The sequence below is a fragment of the Pan troglodytes genome, chromosome 10 (genome assembly GCF_028858775.2).
Source record: "Pan troglodytes isolate AG18354 chromosome 10, NHGRI_mPanTro3-v2.0_pri, whole genome shotgun sequence".
NCBI lineage: Eukaryota > Metazoa > Chordata > Mammalia > Primates > Hominidae > Pan > Pan troglodytes.
The window spans coordinates 23,687,692-23,703,947 of NC_072408.2; the positions used below are offsets into that span (position 1 = coordinate 23,687,692).

At 33.8% G+C, this 16,256-nt stretch overlaps 2 protein-coding genes across 13 annotated transcripts in view; one reads left to right on the forward strand and one right to left on the reverse strand.

Moving 5' to 3' along the window:
- Positions 1–16,256, forward strand: part of MGST1 (microsomal glutathione S-transferase 1) — a 263,100-nt gene that overhangs the window by 209,314 nt on the left and 37,530 nt on the right. The gene's annotated exons all lie outside the window — the stretch shown is intronic.
- The window catches only part of LMO3 (LIM domain only 3), a 61,925-nt gene that overhangs the window by 7,566 nt on the left and 38,103 nt on the right, over positions 1–16,256 (reverse strand). For all 8 annotated transcript variants that reach the window (XM_003313529.6, XM_003313528.5, XM_003313527.5 and 5 more), the window contains one exon: positions 4,506–4,631. In XM_003313529.6, the coding sequence (XP_003313577.1) occupies positions 4,506–4,631 (126 nt within the window). The remainder of the gene's footprint in view (positions 1–4,505; positions 4,632–16,256) is intronic.

Consider the following 16,256-nt stretch of genomic DNA (forward strand, 5'->3'; position numbering starts at 1 on the left):
CAAGACCCAGCATATCAGGCCTTTGATGCTTCCCTAACACTTCAAGAAGGATGGCTCTCTCTTCCCTCAGTATAGCTCTATTTAGCATCGATTACACTCTTCTGTGAGTCTTTGATGTCCTGTCTCTCCCATAGCTCTGGACACCTCTAAGAAATAAACCAGATTTTATCCATCTCAGCTTCCACAGAGCCTAGCACAGTGCTTTATTCTTAAAAAAAGAAAATTAATTGTTACATAATTTTACATATTTGGGAACATTTCATCACAAGCTTTTTATTTTTCCTTTTCTTACAAAACTATCCTTTAGTTTTATTGTGTTTTCTAAGAAGAAGGGGCTTATTCACCTTTAAGAAATTAACCTGTTATATAGAATCTTCCAATTCTGAATGAGAGTCAAGATATCATAAAATAAGCTTAAATAACCCTCCTGCGGTACCTTTTAAAATAGAGAAACTAGCCAAATTTTAATGCAGGATTCACGTTTTAGCTATACGCCTCTAAAAGGGGCAGAGGAGATCTATATATAAGGGACAATCAATCCTGAAAGGTTATTATTACTGCTACTTTTTAAAACATTCAGAAATGCTTTGGAACTTAATGATACTTTGATTTAAAGGTAAAGATGAAATGACTGCTGAATACAATTCACAAACGCGTAATTCCACAACTTTAGACGTCGATAAAGTTTGCTTAAGAGAAAATGCCTATGAATTACCTATTTGCCTTGTGTTTCACTTGAAAAGTGCAATATTGCGACAATGATTTGGCTACTGGAAGTGGGATATGGGTTTCCTGGAGGAGACTGAAGCAAACTTCAGAGTAAAAGGAGAATCTCCTATATGAAAACCTTCTGTATCCTGGGTAACAAAATTTGTCTGCTTTGCTTGACTGATGAAGATTAGCTGACTTCCCACATTAAAGAAGTTTGTCTTGTAGGGGCTAAAGTGACAAGACAATAACTAAGTGCTAATTGTGCATAACCGGCACTAAAGATATGCAGTCCCATTATGGCATGTAATAAATGAAGCGAACACAGAAATATATTAGGTACTTTAATAATGATACTAGAATAGTATTTCGCAGCAATAAGAATGTGAACAGTTTTAGAGTCAAAATTTAGGAGTGTTTGTCTTACTTGACTGAGTTCTCCTGAGGAGACAGACTTAATTGTGAATGCAACTTTTTATTTCAATGGTGAAATAAAACAGATATATGATTTGTAAATAGCATTAACAACCTACAATTACTTTGCATCATAATAGAATTTAGGCTGGGTTTAGCACTTGAATGATGTTTTTATTTTCTATGTAGAACATGGATAAAATAGGTAAGCCTACTTAATAGAAGAAAATGGACAAAGGACATAAACTGCCTACTTCTCTAAAAGAAGGAATACCAAAGGGCCACCAGGGATCAAATAAATGCCAGTTAGAAATTATAATGAAATACTGTCTTTCATCCCTTAAGGTGGCAAGGATTTTTTTTTTTTTTTAAACGTAATTCCCAGTGTTAGAATGAATGTGAGGGAATGCGTAGTTTTGTAGATTTCTGCTAGGAGAATAATTGGTATAACTTTCCTGGAGATCATTAAGCAATGTACAGCATATGCCTTCAAACTGTTATATACCTTGTTTAATTAATCATGCTCTGTGAATTTAACCAGATAGAGATATGAGCATTTGTTTTTATATAATCTGAATATCTACATTTAGCAAGAAACACTATTGTGATATATGTCTTGTGGGAAAGTCAAGTTAGTGGAATATTATTTGGTAAATTATAAAAATAACTAACTTTTGAGAACCAGTTGTGTTCCTGACATTTAATATAAATTATTTTATTGAAGTTTCAGACTCTGCAAGAGAGGTATTAGTGTTTCTATTTTATAGGTGTGGGAATCAAATTCAGAGAGATTAAGTAACATACTCAAGATCACACAGTTAATATATCAGCTACTATATGGTGGTGCTGAAATTTGAATCTCTTCTCACTATAAATGTCACATTCTTTCTACTATTCTACAGGGTCTCATAAGGTCCATTTTTATATTGATAATACTGATAATATTTACAGCACAAAAACTTTTGAAGATACAACTTATATATCTGATGATAGAAGACATATGTGAAGCTCTGTCCATAAAACTGAACTCAGGAAAGCTTAAAATATCTTAAAAGAATTTTTAATGGCAGGTAAAACAGGCACAAAATATAAATTGAGTGAAAAAGTCCAAATATCAAACATTAGGATTCTCCCTTGTAACTTTAATTTGCTTAAATGTGAGTGTAATATTTATACAATGTCATTTGTCCTATATACATAGAAACATGTATGGCTGGCTATATATCAAAATATTAAAATGTTTTCTTTTAGAAGAATGAGACATGGGACAATGTCTTGTTCTTATCATTTTCTATTTTCTAAATTTTCTACTATGAATATGTAATCTTTTATAAGTAGAAAAGCAATGACTTCATGATTCCATAATGGGAACTGCATGGTTACTGGCTGCTATTAGTTGATCAACATGACAAGTCAACAAAAGTATTCTAAATTTACTACTAAGACACCTTTAAAATGTATAAAATACATATATACATGCACATAAAGGTGTCTGTATGGATGTGGGAATGTTTGTGTTTGTATATCCTTATCCCTACCAAAAACGTGCATTTGCCAATTTATTTTCGTCTAAATGTTACCCTAGACTGAATGAACTTACTTTGATTCTCAGTACTTGCTGGGAAGAGTCAAGACATTGTAAGATAACATCTTACATGACTGTCTGGGTAACTATTATATTATAAGGTACATTAGGCCACAATCTGAATATCTACATTTAGCAAGAAACACTATTGTGATACATGTCTTGTGGGAAAGTCAAGTTAATGGAATATTATTTGGTAAATTATAAAGATAACTAACTTTTGAGAACCTGTTGTGTTCCTGACATTTAATATAAATTATTTCATTTAAGTTTCAAACTCTGCAAGAGAGGTGTTAGTGTTTCTATTTTATGGGTGTGGGAATCAAATTCAGAGAGGTTAAGTAACATACTCAAGATCACACAGCTAATATATCAGCTAATATATGGTGGTGCTGAAATTTGAATCCCGTTCTCACTAGAAATGTCACATTCTTTCTACTATTCTACAGGGTCTCATAAGAAGATTCTGCATCAAATAGTACCTTTCAGAGTAAATTACAATAACTGAGAACTTGATGCAACTAATATTTATTGATTATATACTCTGCCAGGTGTTCTCACAGAAAGTCAGTGAATTCATTTTCATTAAAATCTATCAAGTGTTCTAATTTTTGAAATGTTGTATTTTTAATATGTACATTTTAATGTTCTAAAATCCTCTCCATTTATCATATAAAACAGGTGCCAGTAGTATATAGTTTTCACAGAAATAAAAAATATAACTTTCAATAAGAAAAAATGGAATTAAGTGATAATACTTTTGAGCTGAAAGAATTCTCTGAGATGAACTAATCCAGCTTCATATGTTACAAATGAAAAACCTGAGGTCCAGAGAGGGAAAGTGTTTGGTTTAAGATTGCACAGCTTATTAGTGGCAGAGCCCATATTAGAATTTAGGTTTCCAGGTTCCCTGTTCAACACTTTTTCAAATGCTCCTCTCCAATGATAATAATTGTTTAATTATTAGCTATATCTGGACTGATTCTCAAAGATATTTGAAGTAACTGCAAAAGTACATATAGGACAGGGTTAAAATTTAAGGTAAACAGCTAGATTGGGTGGGGGTGGTGGCTCATGCCTATAATCCCTGCACTTTGGGAGGTGGAGGTGGGAGGATTGCTTGAGGCCAGGAGTTTGAGACCAGCCTGGGTAACATAGTGAAACTCCATCATCTCTATAAAAAATGAAAAAAAAAAAATTAGCCAGGCATGGGAGTGCACACCTGTACTCCCAGCTACTTGGGAGGCTGAGGCAGGAGGATTGCTTGAGCACAGAAGTTGAGGCTGCATGAGCCACGTTAGTGCCACTGCGCTCTAGGCTGGGTGACAGAACCAGACCTTGTATTAAAAAAAACAAAAACAAAAACATGAGAGATAAGGAATTTAAAATATAAGAAATAATAATAATATAAAATACCTGCAACAAATTCCTGTATATTTGCTTCATTGCCTATTTATTTACTCACATAAGTAGTACAAAAAAGTAGATATTTAAAACTACTTTTAAAAAGACAGGAAAATAATAAAAGAAGGAATGAGTAAAAGAAGTCAGAGTTTACGGAAGTGTTTCCATTTTCTGTTACTTGCTCTTATATGATGCTTTTCTTTCAGGTAGAAGTAAGTCTTAAGACCTTTCTTCTCCTTAGTAGTTTGTCTCTGGCATGGGATTAAAGTTTACAGAACAGAAAAATGCTGAGATTGATTGCTTTAAATGTATGAATATAATTTCCACCTATTAAATAAATAGCCAGCACAGAGAGGTTAACCATTTCTTAGAGACCAAAAAGAGACCTGCTTACCTCTGATTACAAAGCTGACATGCAAAGCAGTCCAGGTGGTAAACATTGTCCTTGGCACGCATCACCATCTCAAAGGCAGGGATGAGCTTACTACAGGCAGCGCAGTTTCCCGTTACACCAAAGAGCCTAGAATAAGAAACATTTTTTTTTTTTTTCTTTTTTTACAAACTCTTACAGAGAAATCTGAGATCGTGAAGAGAGATGATGCTAATATACTCTGTAAAGCTACAATACACAATGCTTTATGATGTACACAAGTGGATTTTATCCTAGGTGTATGCATAAATATTCTTCTGCAATATATTCTCCGTTGACCTTCTTTGATGAAAATCACATCTTGTTTGAGAAGAAAAGGAAAAGACAAATACATTAGGAAGCTTACGTAACTGCACATAAACAGAAGTCAATGGGGGTGAATTCATAGCAAAAATCTCTGGGTTAGAGTATATAGAAAATATAAAAGCAATATAACTTTGCTCTTAATGTTATATATTAAACATTTTAGTTGGGAAAGGAACCAACTAATGAATGATTCACTACTTTTTGACATTTAGTTACTAAAAGGTTTGCCATTATTATTAAAAATACATTTATGAAGAAGCCATTTAAATAGTCAAAAAACATAGAGGCGCATGCATGCACCTTATGGCTCTATACCATAGTTATAGCTATGATTATGTTATTCAAGTAGCACATTAAAGTAAATGAGGCTGTAAACTATATATAGCTAGACCAGAAATTGAAGGATAATATACTGTCAGAACCACTGGAATTGTCTAGAATTTAAAAAAATTCCTATTTGCTGCAGATTCCTGAGAATCATTATTGTAACGACCTAAAAGAAGTACAAAATAAAATGTCTCTCATTTCATAACGTGAGGAAATATTTTATCCATTTGCACTGGCAATATTTAAACCAAGTTTCTTTAAAGTTGATAATGGAGGGGAAGAATTATTACAAATAATATTCCATGCATAGTAGTTAATGCACTTTTTTACTAGGAAGCAAACTAGATGAAAAACACCACATCTGCCAGTTTTCTTTTTTCTCCAGTGTCAGGCTGACAGGAGGCAAATATAATGGCTCTCATGGGAAAGACCAAATTAAAAGCAGTTCTAAACTAATGAATTCAAAGGTGCTATAGAGAAAACTCATTTTGGTTATAAAAATGTACTTTTAAAAACCTTAGCCTTTCATTTTATTGAATTTAAGGATTAGGCACAAATGTGCTGAAGTCTCTCTTATTACTTTCTGTAGACTCCAAAGAGAAGTCTTTTCTTAAGGCATGCATATTCATTTTCAAGTTTATAACTATTTCCTTTTACCAGGATAATGACAGTTGTTGGAAACAGTTGTGAGAATGGTTTCTAAGTGTCTGGCAAAATGTGCAATGAATGTTTATGCTCATATTTTTGTTGGATTGTCTCTTGAAGAGCATAAGCGCCTTGAAGGTAGAACAATAAATGCATTTTAAAGACTTTGCTAACATAGTCTGTGCACTTGATAAAAAGTAAGCGAAGTTTACATTCAAGAAGATCAAATTCATAATTGTTAGCACTTATTTTCCTTAATGAATTAAAAAATACTTTAGTATGCTTATTTTAAGGACTATAACCCAAGTAACCTTCATGTTCTCAGTTTGTAATCCGTATTTTGATAAATAATATTTATTTAAAAAGAACTTGCTCAAAAATGTAATATCTTAATTTCCTACTGGCATCATCAAAAATGAAACCATCACCAACTAAAGCTTTCATCCTATTCATTTGTAAGGAGAATTTTTTAGTTCATTCTAACATTTCATATTTATTTTTCAGTGTACTTAACATGATCTGCTTAGGAGATCTGCTTAGGAGATCACTTACATGTGCCATTGTTTCTTCTGTTCTTTATTATTTTTGAGAAATAAGAAAAACTTAAAAGTTCTTTATTCAATGAATATAGATATACTTGTGTATATAACATCTGGTTAACATGCGATAAAGCCGTTTTTAAGAATTATTCAGTTTGTTCATATCTAATAAACATACACACAATGCCATTTTGAAATTCTGGACGTAGTTTTCCCCCATTTCAATTGCTCTCGCTAGCTGAGCATTTATCAGCTACCTGATTAGAATTTGTTTCCACACAAACCATTGATCATCAGCCTATTACTAGGCAAATGACAGTTAATTACCCACTACATTAACCACTGGGACCTGAGACCTGCTTCTGCTGCCATCAGTCAACATGATAAATGTGGCAAGTTCAGTAATGCATGGCCAGCCCTGAGCTGCCTGCTATACTGTGAACAACCCTCAATCTCACTTCCAGGCCCAGGAAAATCTATGGCAATCTGCATAATTACAAGCTCTGGGTTAATAACAGACAAATGATTTGTTGCATCTAAACAAAGTCCTTGGAATGGTCCGAGTCTCTGATGGCTGCCCGTACGGCGCACTGCTACCAGTGTACTTTCCACTACAATGTGCACAAAACAGTTCTCTGACGTTATAGCCTTCCAATTTGTTGCCCTCCAATTTATGGATTCTGCATATGTGATTTTTAATCATTAAAGGACTCTTGAAGCAATATTATCTTAATTATTCTCTGCTGTAACCAGGGAATTAGGCTTCAGATAAAATTTTCTTCTTCCACGCACTTTCCCTGCCTCGCTGGAGGCTCCATCAGTTTCCATCTACACCTGGACTCTGATATCCTAATGATGAATTATTGCCCCTTTTCCTAAGAGGGCGAACCTTACAAGGGAACATTTTACTGAACTGTCAGCTCACAGACTGAGTGCGGAGATGCGGAAATCTGGTCTAATTTACTGCAAAGCGATGCATTTGTTAGACTTTTTCCTCAGTTTTGTCCAAGGATCAAGAGATCATTCTATAGCTGCATTCGAGTTCTCTTTTTTCTCAGTGGGACAAACCCAAGATTCTCTGGGAAAAGAAACAAAGTATTATTTTATAAAATGGGATTTTCAAATGTATAATGTTATCCTTTGGTTTCCAAACATGACATTTGGATTTCGAGGCAAAAGAATTTTCATATATGTCAATTAAGCATAAGACAGGCATAGTTCTCCTTTGTAAGATTTTTTTTCAGATTGTGCCTAGGAAATATTTAAAAACAGTCTCTTAACTATCTAATTCATTTTGAGTACTCATAATCCTGATAATTCTTATAACCCCTTCCTCTGCACTCTTTACTCCCACACTCGTTTATAAAGTTATCATAGATCCACTTTTCCATTTAAGCTGGAGATCCTTGTAAATTCTTGTTTGTAGTGCTTGTACAGTCACATCCCCTACATAAGAGGGCCTAAGAGTTCTTAGTCGTACACTGAGACAGACAAAGCATTATTTTAAAAAGGAAGTCATTTTGAAATTTTGATCTAAATTAATCACAGCATACCAGCTTATACATTTACGGTAAGGAAAAAAATAAGCTCATTGATCTATTTTGCTCATTTTAAGATGTCTTATAGATTATTAAATCATGATACATGGTAATTTGCCAATTTATGGGCTAGATTTTTCCCTATCATTTATGTTCATAGTAGGCCTTAAGCAATATGACCTTTATCTTGTTTCTGACACACTTCCAAAAGTAGGCTTATAATGTAAAAGGTGACAAGTACCGGCCATACAATATCAGTGCATATAACTATTAATATCTGTAGAAATCCCAAAGATGTTTCTGTCCCCTTTCTATTCCATTTTTTTGCTTTTGCTACCTCATTTTGTCTATCTAAAAACAGACATGAATATAAAAACCAAACAGACAACTTTCTAACTTGCTTATGGGTAAGAACACGGCCTACCTGTATGCTGTATTACACCTGCCACACTGTAGTGAGCATGCACAGAGAAATATTTAATAACTTTTGTGTATGGGTGGCATTGCAAGAACTAAGACAAAACAAGTTTAGATGTTTTTAAAGCTGCCAGAACATTTTGCATTTTTACTAAATGTTCAACAGCTTCGGCAACATTGCCATAAAGCAAGCAAACTCTTTATGGTTTAGTGTATATCCATTTCTAACGTTCCTGCAGACTGGGGGTAGGGAAAAACTCAAGACATATACTCATTTAACATAGCAATAATGAATGTGGTTTACTACAGGCATCAGGGGAAAATGAGTGTTCATTGTATTAGTGTCTTTTATTTCACAGCACCAGATGTTTCTATAGATTTTTTTAACCAGGTCAGTGGCTCAAGTCACTAAATCAAATTCCTCCAAGCTATGTAAAGCATAGTATTTGACTCAAAGTAATTTAATATTTGAGGAAAGTGCACAAATATGTCACTGCAGTAAACCTTAATTCTGAGTAAAGATCAGATCAGTAGTCAAGCAATCCTCATTTAATGAGATAAATATGCATAAATTTAGAAGTTATTTTATTTGAGAGTCTCACTCTGTCACCTAGGCTGGAATGCAGTGGTGTGACCATGACTCACTGCAGCCTTGACCTCCTAGGCTTAAGTGATCTTCCTGCCTCAGCTCCCCAAGTAGCTGGGACCACAAGTGCATATCAACAGACTTGGCTAATTTAAAAAAAAAAAATTTGTAGAGATGGGGTCTCTCTCTGTTGCCCAGGCTGAACTCACACTCTTGGGCTGAAGCCATCCTCCCAACTTGGCCTCCCAAAGTTATCAAATTATAGTGTGAGCCATTATGCCCGGTCTAGTATTTGTTAAAATATTAAGGATAAGACTAGTTTAGTTATAATCCTATCTTTAAAAAAAACTATAGAATAACTACAGATGAACAGAGAAAGGAAAGTTTGGCTTTCGAAGAATATGAAATTGCAATCAATCAATTGAAAAGATTTTTAACTTTTGACTGTTGGATGGAAAAGTTTTATTGAATATGTTTTGTGGGAAGGAATGAACATTTTCACAGATTGAAGGACAATTGCTTTTTTGTCTGTTACAAACATGCTTCTCATCTACTTTCTTCTTTTACTTTTTCAACTAAGGAAGGTAGTGATAGAAAATGAAAACACTTTAAACATTCAATTCTTTTGTTTTCAACTTAAAAAGTTAGCCCATTACAAGCTGTAGAGAGTTGAGTCTATTGTTCTTTCTCTTTTTGGGTTCTCAGCATGTGCTCCACTGTCATAGAGATAAATGTATTATGAAAGTTAAAGAAAAGTAAAAAAGAAAACACTGAACATTTTAGAATGTACATATAAAAATATAAATGTTTAACATTATTTTGAACTGTGTTTCTAATTGTTGCAGTTAGGTCTACCACATATTAAATATTTTCATTGATGATTTTGAATTTTCCTGAAGTTAAGATTAAAAGGCTGAAAAAAGGAACACTGACACTCTGTTGGTGAGATTGCAAATGAGTACAGCCATTACAGAAAACAGTATGGAGGTTCCTCAAAAAATTAAAAACAGAACTACCATATGATCCAGCAATCCCACTACTGGATTAAAAATCCCACTACTGGAAATCAGTATGTTGAAGAGATATCTGCACTCTTGTGTTTATTACAGCACTATTTACAATAGTCAAGCTATGGAATCAACCTACATGCCCATCAATGGATGAATGGATGAAGAAAATGTGAGATATATATAAATATATAAAAAAATATATAAATATATATAAATAAATATATATATATAATGGAGTACTATTCAGCCATAAAAAAGAATGAAATCCTGTCATTTGTGACCACCTGGATGAACCTGGAGGGCATCATGTTAAATGAAATAAGCCAGGCATAGATGGAAAAATACCTCATGATCTCAGTCATGTGGAAGCTAAAATAAAAAGTCGACATCATAGAAGGAGAAAGTAGCATAGTGATTACCAGAGACTGGGAAAGGGAGCAGAGAGGGAAGGAGGAAGGGGAGAGATTGGTCAATGGGGCCAAAAAGACAGTTAAGAGAAATAAGTTCTGGTGTTCTGTTATTGCACAGTAGGGTGACTATGGGCAACAGTAAATTACTGTATATTATAAAATAGGTAGAAGAGAAGCTTTTGAATGTTTTCAACACATAAAAAAATGATAAATAATGTATGAGGCGATGGGTATTTGAACTACCCTAATTAGATCATTACACAAAATATATATGCATTGAAACATCAGACTGTACCCTAGAAATATGTACCATTATAAGGTGCTAATTAAAAAAAGAAATTTTCAAAAAAGCTTAAAAGTTGACCATATATTAAAGAAAAGACATTTTCTATTTTAAAACCTTAGAGATTATTTATTTCATAATTAAATCTATAATATTAACTCTAGCTTATTTAGTTCAGCCTTTGTAAATAATATTTTTCTTTATTAACACATACAGGTCATGCCAAAACAGAAACATAAAAGCCATTTGCTGGAAGTTCAACATATAAATATATACATGTATAGTACATATATTCATTCTCTCTCCAAACATGCACATACACACATAATAGGCAGATACTACAGTGAATGAAAAGGAAAGAGAAGAAAAATTAAGTTAAACTTACTAAGTGCCTAACTACAATTTCAGTAAAAAACTACCAAAAGCCCATGCTACATAGTCATATATGTATGTTAAAAACTACAACTTGGCACTTGAGATCAGGAGTTCGGGACCAGCCTGGCCAATATGGCAAAACCCCATCTCTACTAAAAATATGAAAAATTAGCTGCGTATGTTGGCAGGCGCCTGTATTTCCAGCTACTCAGGAGGCTGAGCCAGGAGAATCACTTGAACCTGCGAGGCAGAGGTTGCAGTGAGCTGAGATCGTGCCATTGCACTCCAGCCTGGGCAATAAGAGTGAAACTCCACCTCAAAACAAACAAACAAACAAAAAACTACAACTTGGTACCTGAAATCCCAACAATAATTCATGGTATTGAGAGAAAGCTGAGGTTCAATGAACCTTTTTTAATGAAAGTAGATGCCTACTACGTGCAAGGTACTTTGTGGGAAATGTTCAGTGGACTATGGGTGTGTGTTGCCAGGCAACCAGTGAGAAGGATAACCCAGGGATAGAATACGAGAAGTGCTCTACAATAAAGGGGAGGATGGTACATCACTTGGTAGGCTTGTGCTGGAGGACCGGGGAAGACAAACCAGCTGAAGCAGGACTTGAATGACATGGCATTTCACAAATAGAGAACTGCGGGGAGCTGAAAGAAGGTCATCGTGGGATGATGTTAGAGGGTGAGCAGAAGCCTCTATGTGGTCAAGATCAGGGTTTATTTAAAGGCTATTTTTTAAATGACCAATATGGTAGTAGTCTGCTTGGTGGAGGTTAGGTGGAGTAGGTAGAGAAACCTACACAGCCTGGATGGGTGATGACAGCTTGGATGATAGAAGCTTCATGTTTGGTAAGTTGGTATTTTAAGAGAATCCTCAGAATATCATCCCTCTCCTACACTCAGGCAAAACTCCACACTTCCTTCAATCAGACAGAACACCACCAGGCAGCAGTGGGTGCTCAAGCCCACTCAGAGGGCTCACTCCTAAGATCCGCCAACCGCTAGTTGGACTTACTCAGTAGCGATCATGATCTGATCCATTTTAACAACATGGTGGGGGTAATAAAATTACAGGTAAAAATTATCCCTGAACAGGAGGGAGAAAGAATATTTAACTGTTTGATTTTTTGGAATTCTTGAGATCTAGACTTAGTACTACACTGACAACAATAGAAAATAAAAAGGAGTACTAAAGGTGAGGAAAGAGATCTTGGTGAAAGTTATTGTCATCGGTTTCTCTGGGTATTGTACGTTAATGGAAACCTGATTTCCCATTAGAACTACACAAGACTTGTAAGAACCTAGCATTACAGAAGCATCAAGTCAAGCTCTATGAATAATCTGTATAAAATACCTGCCATAAACAATTACAGAATCCATTCCAGTTTGAAGGTTGTGATTCAAAATAGATTATTTTAGACTTGAGATACTCAGAGAAACATAGAAAACAGAAAAGCAATACCCTCCATACTCTGGATGTGGATCTTTCAGTTTTACCAAATGGCTGGTTTCTCCCCAGCCTCCAATCCACTCATAATCCAAGCGAAGTACCCATTCACTTACTGTCTATTGCTGTGCTGACCGGCATTTTAGTCACCAGCCACATGTGGCTAACGACTACTTGACATGTAGTGAGTCTGAATTGAGATGCTCTAAGTGGGGCATATGTACCAGATTCCAAAGCTTAGCACAAAAAAGAAAAATATTTCATGAATAATTTTTGAAAATATTGATTACACATTGAGATGGTAATCTTTGGATACATTGTATTAAATATGTTGTTTAAAAAACTAATTTCACCTTTAAAACACTTTCCTTGGCTACTTTGGCTACTAGAAATATTAAAATTAATATGTGGATTACATTCTATTTCTATTGGACAGTGCTGGTCTATAGCTTCAGCTTTCTTTACGTCCCTGGATATATGACAGTTGTAACTTTCAAACAAATGGAGATCCAAAATTTTCTAACTGAAATCCATCCTAGAAATCTCTCTTGTAATGTTCTAAGCTTAAAGATGAGAAAAAATACAGGCCAGAGACATTTTTTTCTAACTTGAAACTTAAAAATATGTATGCTAATAGTGTGAATCATTATAGCTCTCTCATAATCTGAAATAGATGACAATGCCCCACCTATTGTTCCAGTTTCAGGCTTACTCAGTCAGTGTTAATTCCTTTCTAAACTTGCCATTTCCTGCTCCATGAAGACAGCAACAGAACAATATGTAAAGGAAAATGGGTTGACGCTTGGGCTAATGGGCCCTGTCTTAGCTCTGCTATAGAGAGCAGAAAATATCCCATGTCTACACACAAAACCTTACACAATTATTTACTGTCAGAGCTAGCAAGAGAACCTACATCCCTTATCCAAATTTGTTTTTCCTTCTCACTATACTTCTTTGTTTTTCCCTGCAAAAATGGGGCAAGAAGGGGTTGCTTTGAATAAAAGTCTCTAGGTTTCTGGCCTGACAGAGGGTAATGGCTGATCTACATAGAATCATCATGTCTCTTTCTACACCTGACTCTTAAAAGTTGCAAACAGTGTTTAAACATTATACTTTCCCTTTCAACAAATAATTGTCAATTCCTTCTCATACCCATTTTCCAAAGCCTTACGAGCAGGTGTTACTGCTATTTATGATCAGCACAGCAGCCTACTGGGAGAAGCTATGCAGAGAAAAGTAAAATAGAATGTTTTTCCCTTAACATTTGATGAGAAAAATATTTCCAGGCAAATATGGCAGTTGTACCAACATTTCATAGAATCACAAAATCTTAGATCTGAAAAGAATCTTTTGTTGCTAGAATAAAAGAAATGTGTCAAGCTTGCTATTTATTGTTTTGATATTTAAAAGACAGGATTTTTCACTTTTAGACATAGTTATGGAAAGAACTAGAATATTAAAAGGGAGAAGGGAAAAAGAAACAGTAAAATAAAGGATAACACATATGTACTAAAACAGAAATATTTTAAGTATATTTTTAAAGTAATAGAAACAAATATTTTATCTAATCACTATAGCTCCTTGTTCTAATTTTAAGGTAAGTTTATAATGAAGGAAAGGCCAATCAGCCACAATTATACGAGCATAAAAATCTACAACTATTTTAGATATCGTGGGAAATTTAGATACTACACATCTCTCCCTTGATATAGCTCAGGAAGCTGCTAGTTTCAGCCACAGTACAATTAATGCTAATTGGAATATGCTTTATACAATTTCATAATAAAAGCTTTTAAGAATTTTTTGTGATAGTCTATTCTATAATAAGTTTCAAAAAGCTTTGCCTACTTAAAATTGAATAGGGTTTTCTAGGTGAAACTTTTTATGTAAGTAATACTTTCCTAAAAATCAGCATTGAAGTCTTTTGATATCTTTACAGACTTCTTAGAGACTCATAATTACCTTCTTTTCTATCTTTCTTTTTCATCCTTTTCTTTCCATACACCATATATAAAAGTGAACAAGAAATTAAGTGGAGAGGTATCTGGTTTGAAAATATTTTTTTTTTACTGATCTCGTAATTAAGGCACTTCAAATACTGAAATTTTCAACAGAAAAGAAAAATAAAGAAAATGAAAAGAAAGAAGCATTATAGGAAAATGATCATGGTCATTTTGTGAACAGTTGGGAAATAATCCTGGGAATGACCTTTTCTTAGATCTTTGTCAAATAAGCCATTTAATGTTTTCATGTGTCAATTTCACCATCTTTCCAAGAGCCACTTACTCACTCAGGCACTAACACAGGCTTAGCAAAGCTCCACTGTGAAACACGAGTGAGTGATTGGTGTAATCTGGACTGCAATGCAAAACTCACTTGTTCTGATGTAAAGGATATCTTTTATATCCAGTGATTGTGATTTAGTGACAATAGTCACCTGATTATTCACAAAAAGTTAACAAATCACCTACATTGAATAGGTAAGGTATTATTTAATTCTTGCAGCTAGCCAGTAAATTTTCAGATGGTCAAACATTTCTTCTAGGGTTAATTATTATTACTTACTTCAAGAAAAAGTGCTGTGTAGGAGAATAATGTCAACCTATATAAGAATCTGTTACCAGCACGGCACATGTATCCATATGTAACTAACCTGCACATTGTGCACATGTACCCTAAAACTTAAGGTATAATAATAATAAATTAAAAAAAAAGAATCTATTATCTACAGTTTAGTTTGAAATTTTATTTAATATTTTATCTTACCTCGTTGAAGAAACAACCTAATTACTAATGTTTTCTTTTAAGGTAAGTAGCAGGGTTTGGGGCATTGTGTCACCTGTTGTATAAGTTAAATTTTCCAAAGAAAAGGGATGCAAAAAGTGTTATCACAGATATTCATCCTTGTATTTAACTAAGGATATTACGTTACAAAGGCATCAGTATTTTATTGTACTGAATTTCTTTGACATAAGCACCTAAGATTCATGAAGCATATTCTATTTGGTCACTTTTGTTAAAGTACTTTCTGCAAAGCAAATTTAATATCCAACACCATTTATCTCATTAGTATAAATAGTATAAATATTTGTTTTCAAATTCTTTAAGAAGGTACTCTAAACACAATCATTTGAAAAAAATATATAGATTGAATATCTCTAAAAGCAAGTGTATTCATATGTCACAATTTTTCTAGGACAATCCTGGATATAAACCTGTTGCCTAGTCTATATACTCATGTTATCTTTATCAAAAATGTCCTGGGTTGGGTAGAAAATTATATGGCAACCCTAGTAATAGCCAAAGAGCAATGAGAACTCAAAGGTTTCACAATTTCTGTTCTTTGGTTCCTTCACTGACTCAAATATGCAGATTGAATTAAATACCCTTTCAAGATATTTATGTAATTATAAAATTCTGTGATTCTTCATTCTAATCAAAGTGTAACTGGATCATTCAGCTAACACTGATTTAGAAAATCTGACTTACTTTTCAGACTGAACTTGTAACATTGTCTTAAAACTCATTGAAAAGGGAAGGCATATAACTTTTATTTAAAATAAGCTAGTATTTAAAATACATACACATTTTTTAAATTTGTGAATCCTTAAAAGGATTTTTGCATTGCCTCAAAGTGGGATTTAAGAGGAAAATCCCACGTTATCAAAATAAAGCCATGAAAGCAATTATTTGTAGGATTAGATGAACTCCTTTTTGGAATAAGAAATTAACAAAAGGAAAGAGATTCAAAAAGACAAAATGGTATTCTGCAAGAAAAAGGTACATTTCATTAGTATTAATTTGTTAAAACTTGATGCTTT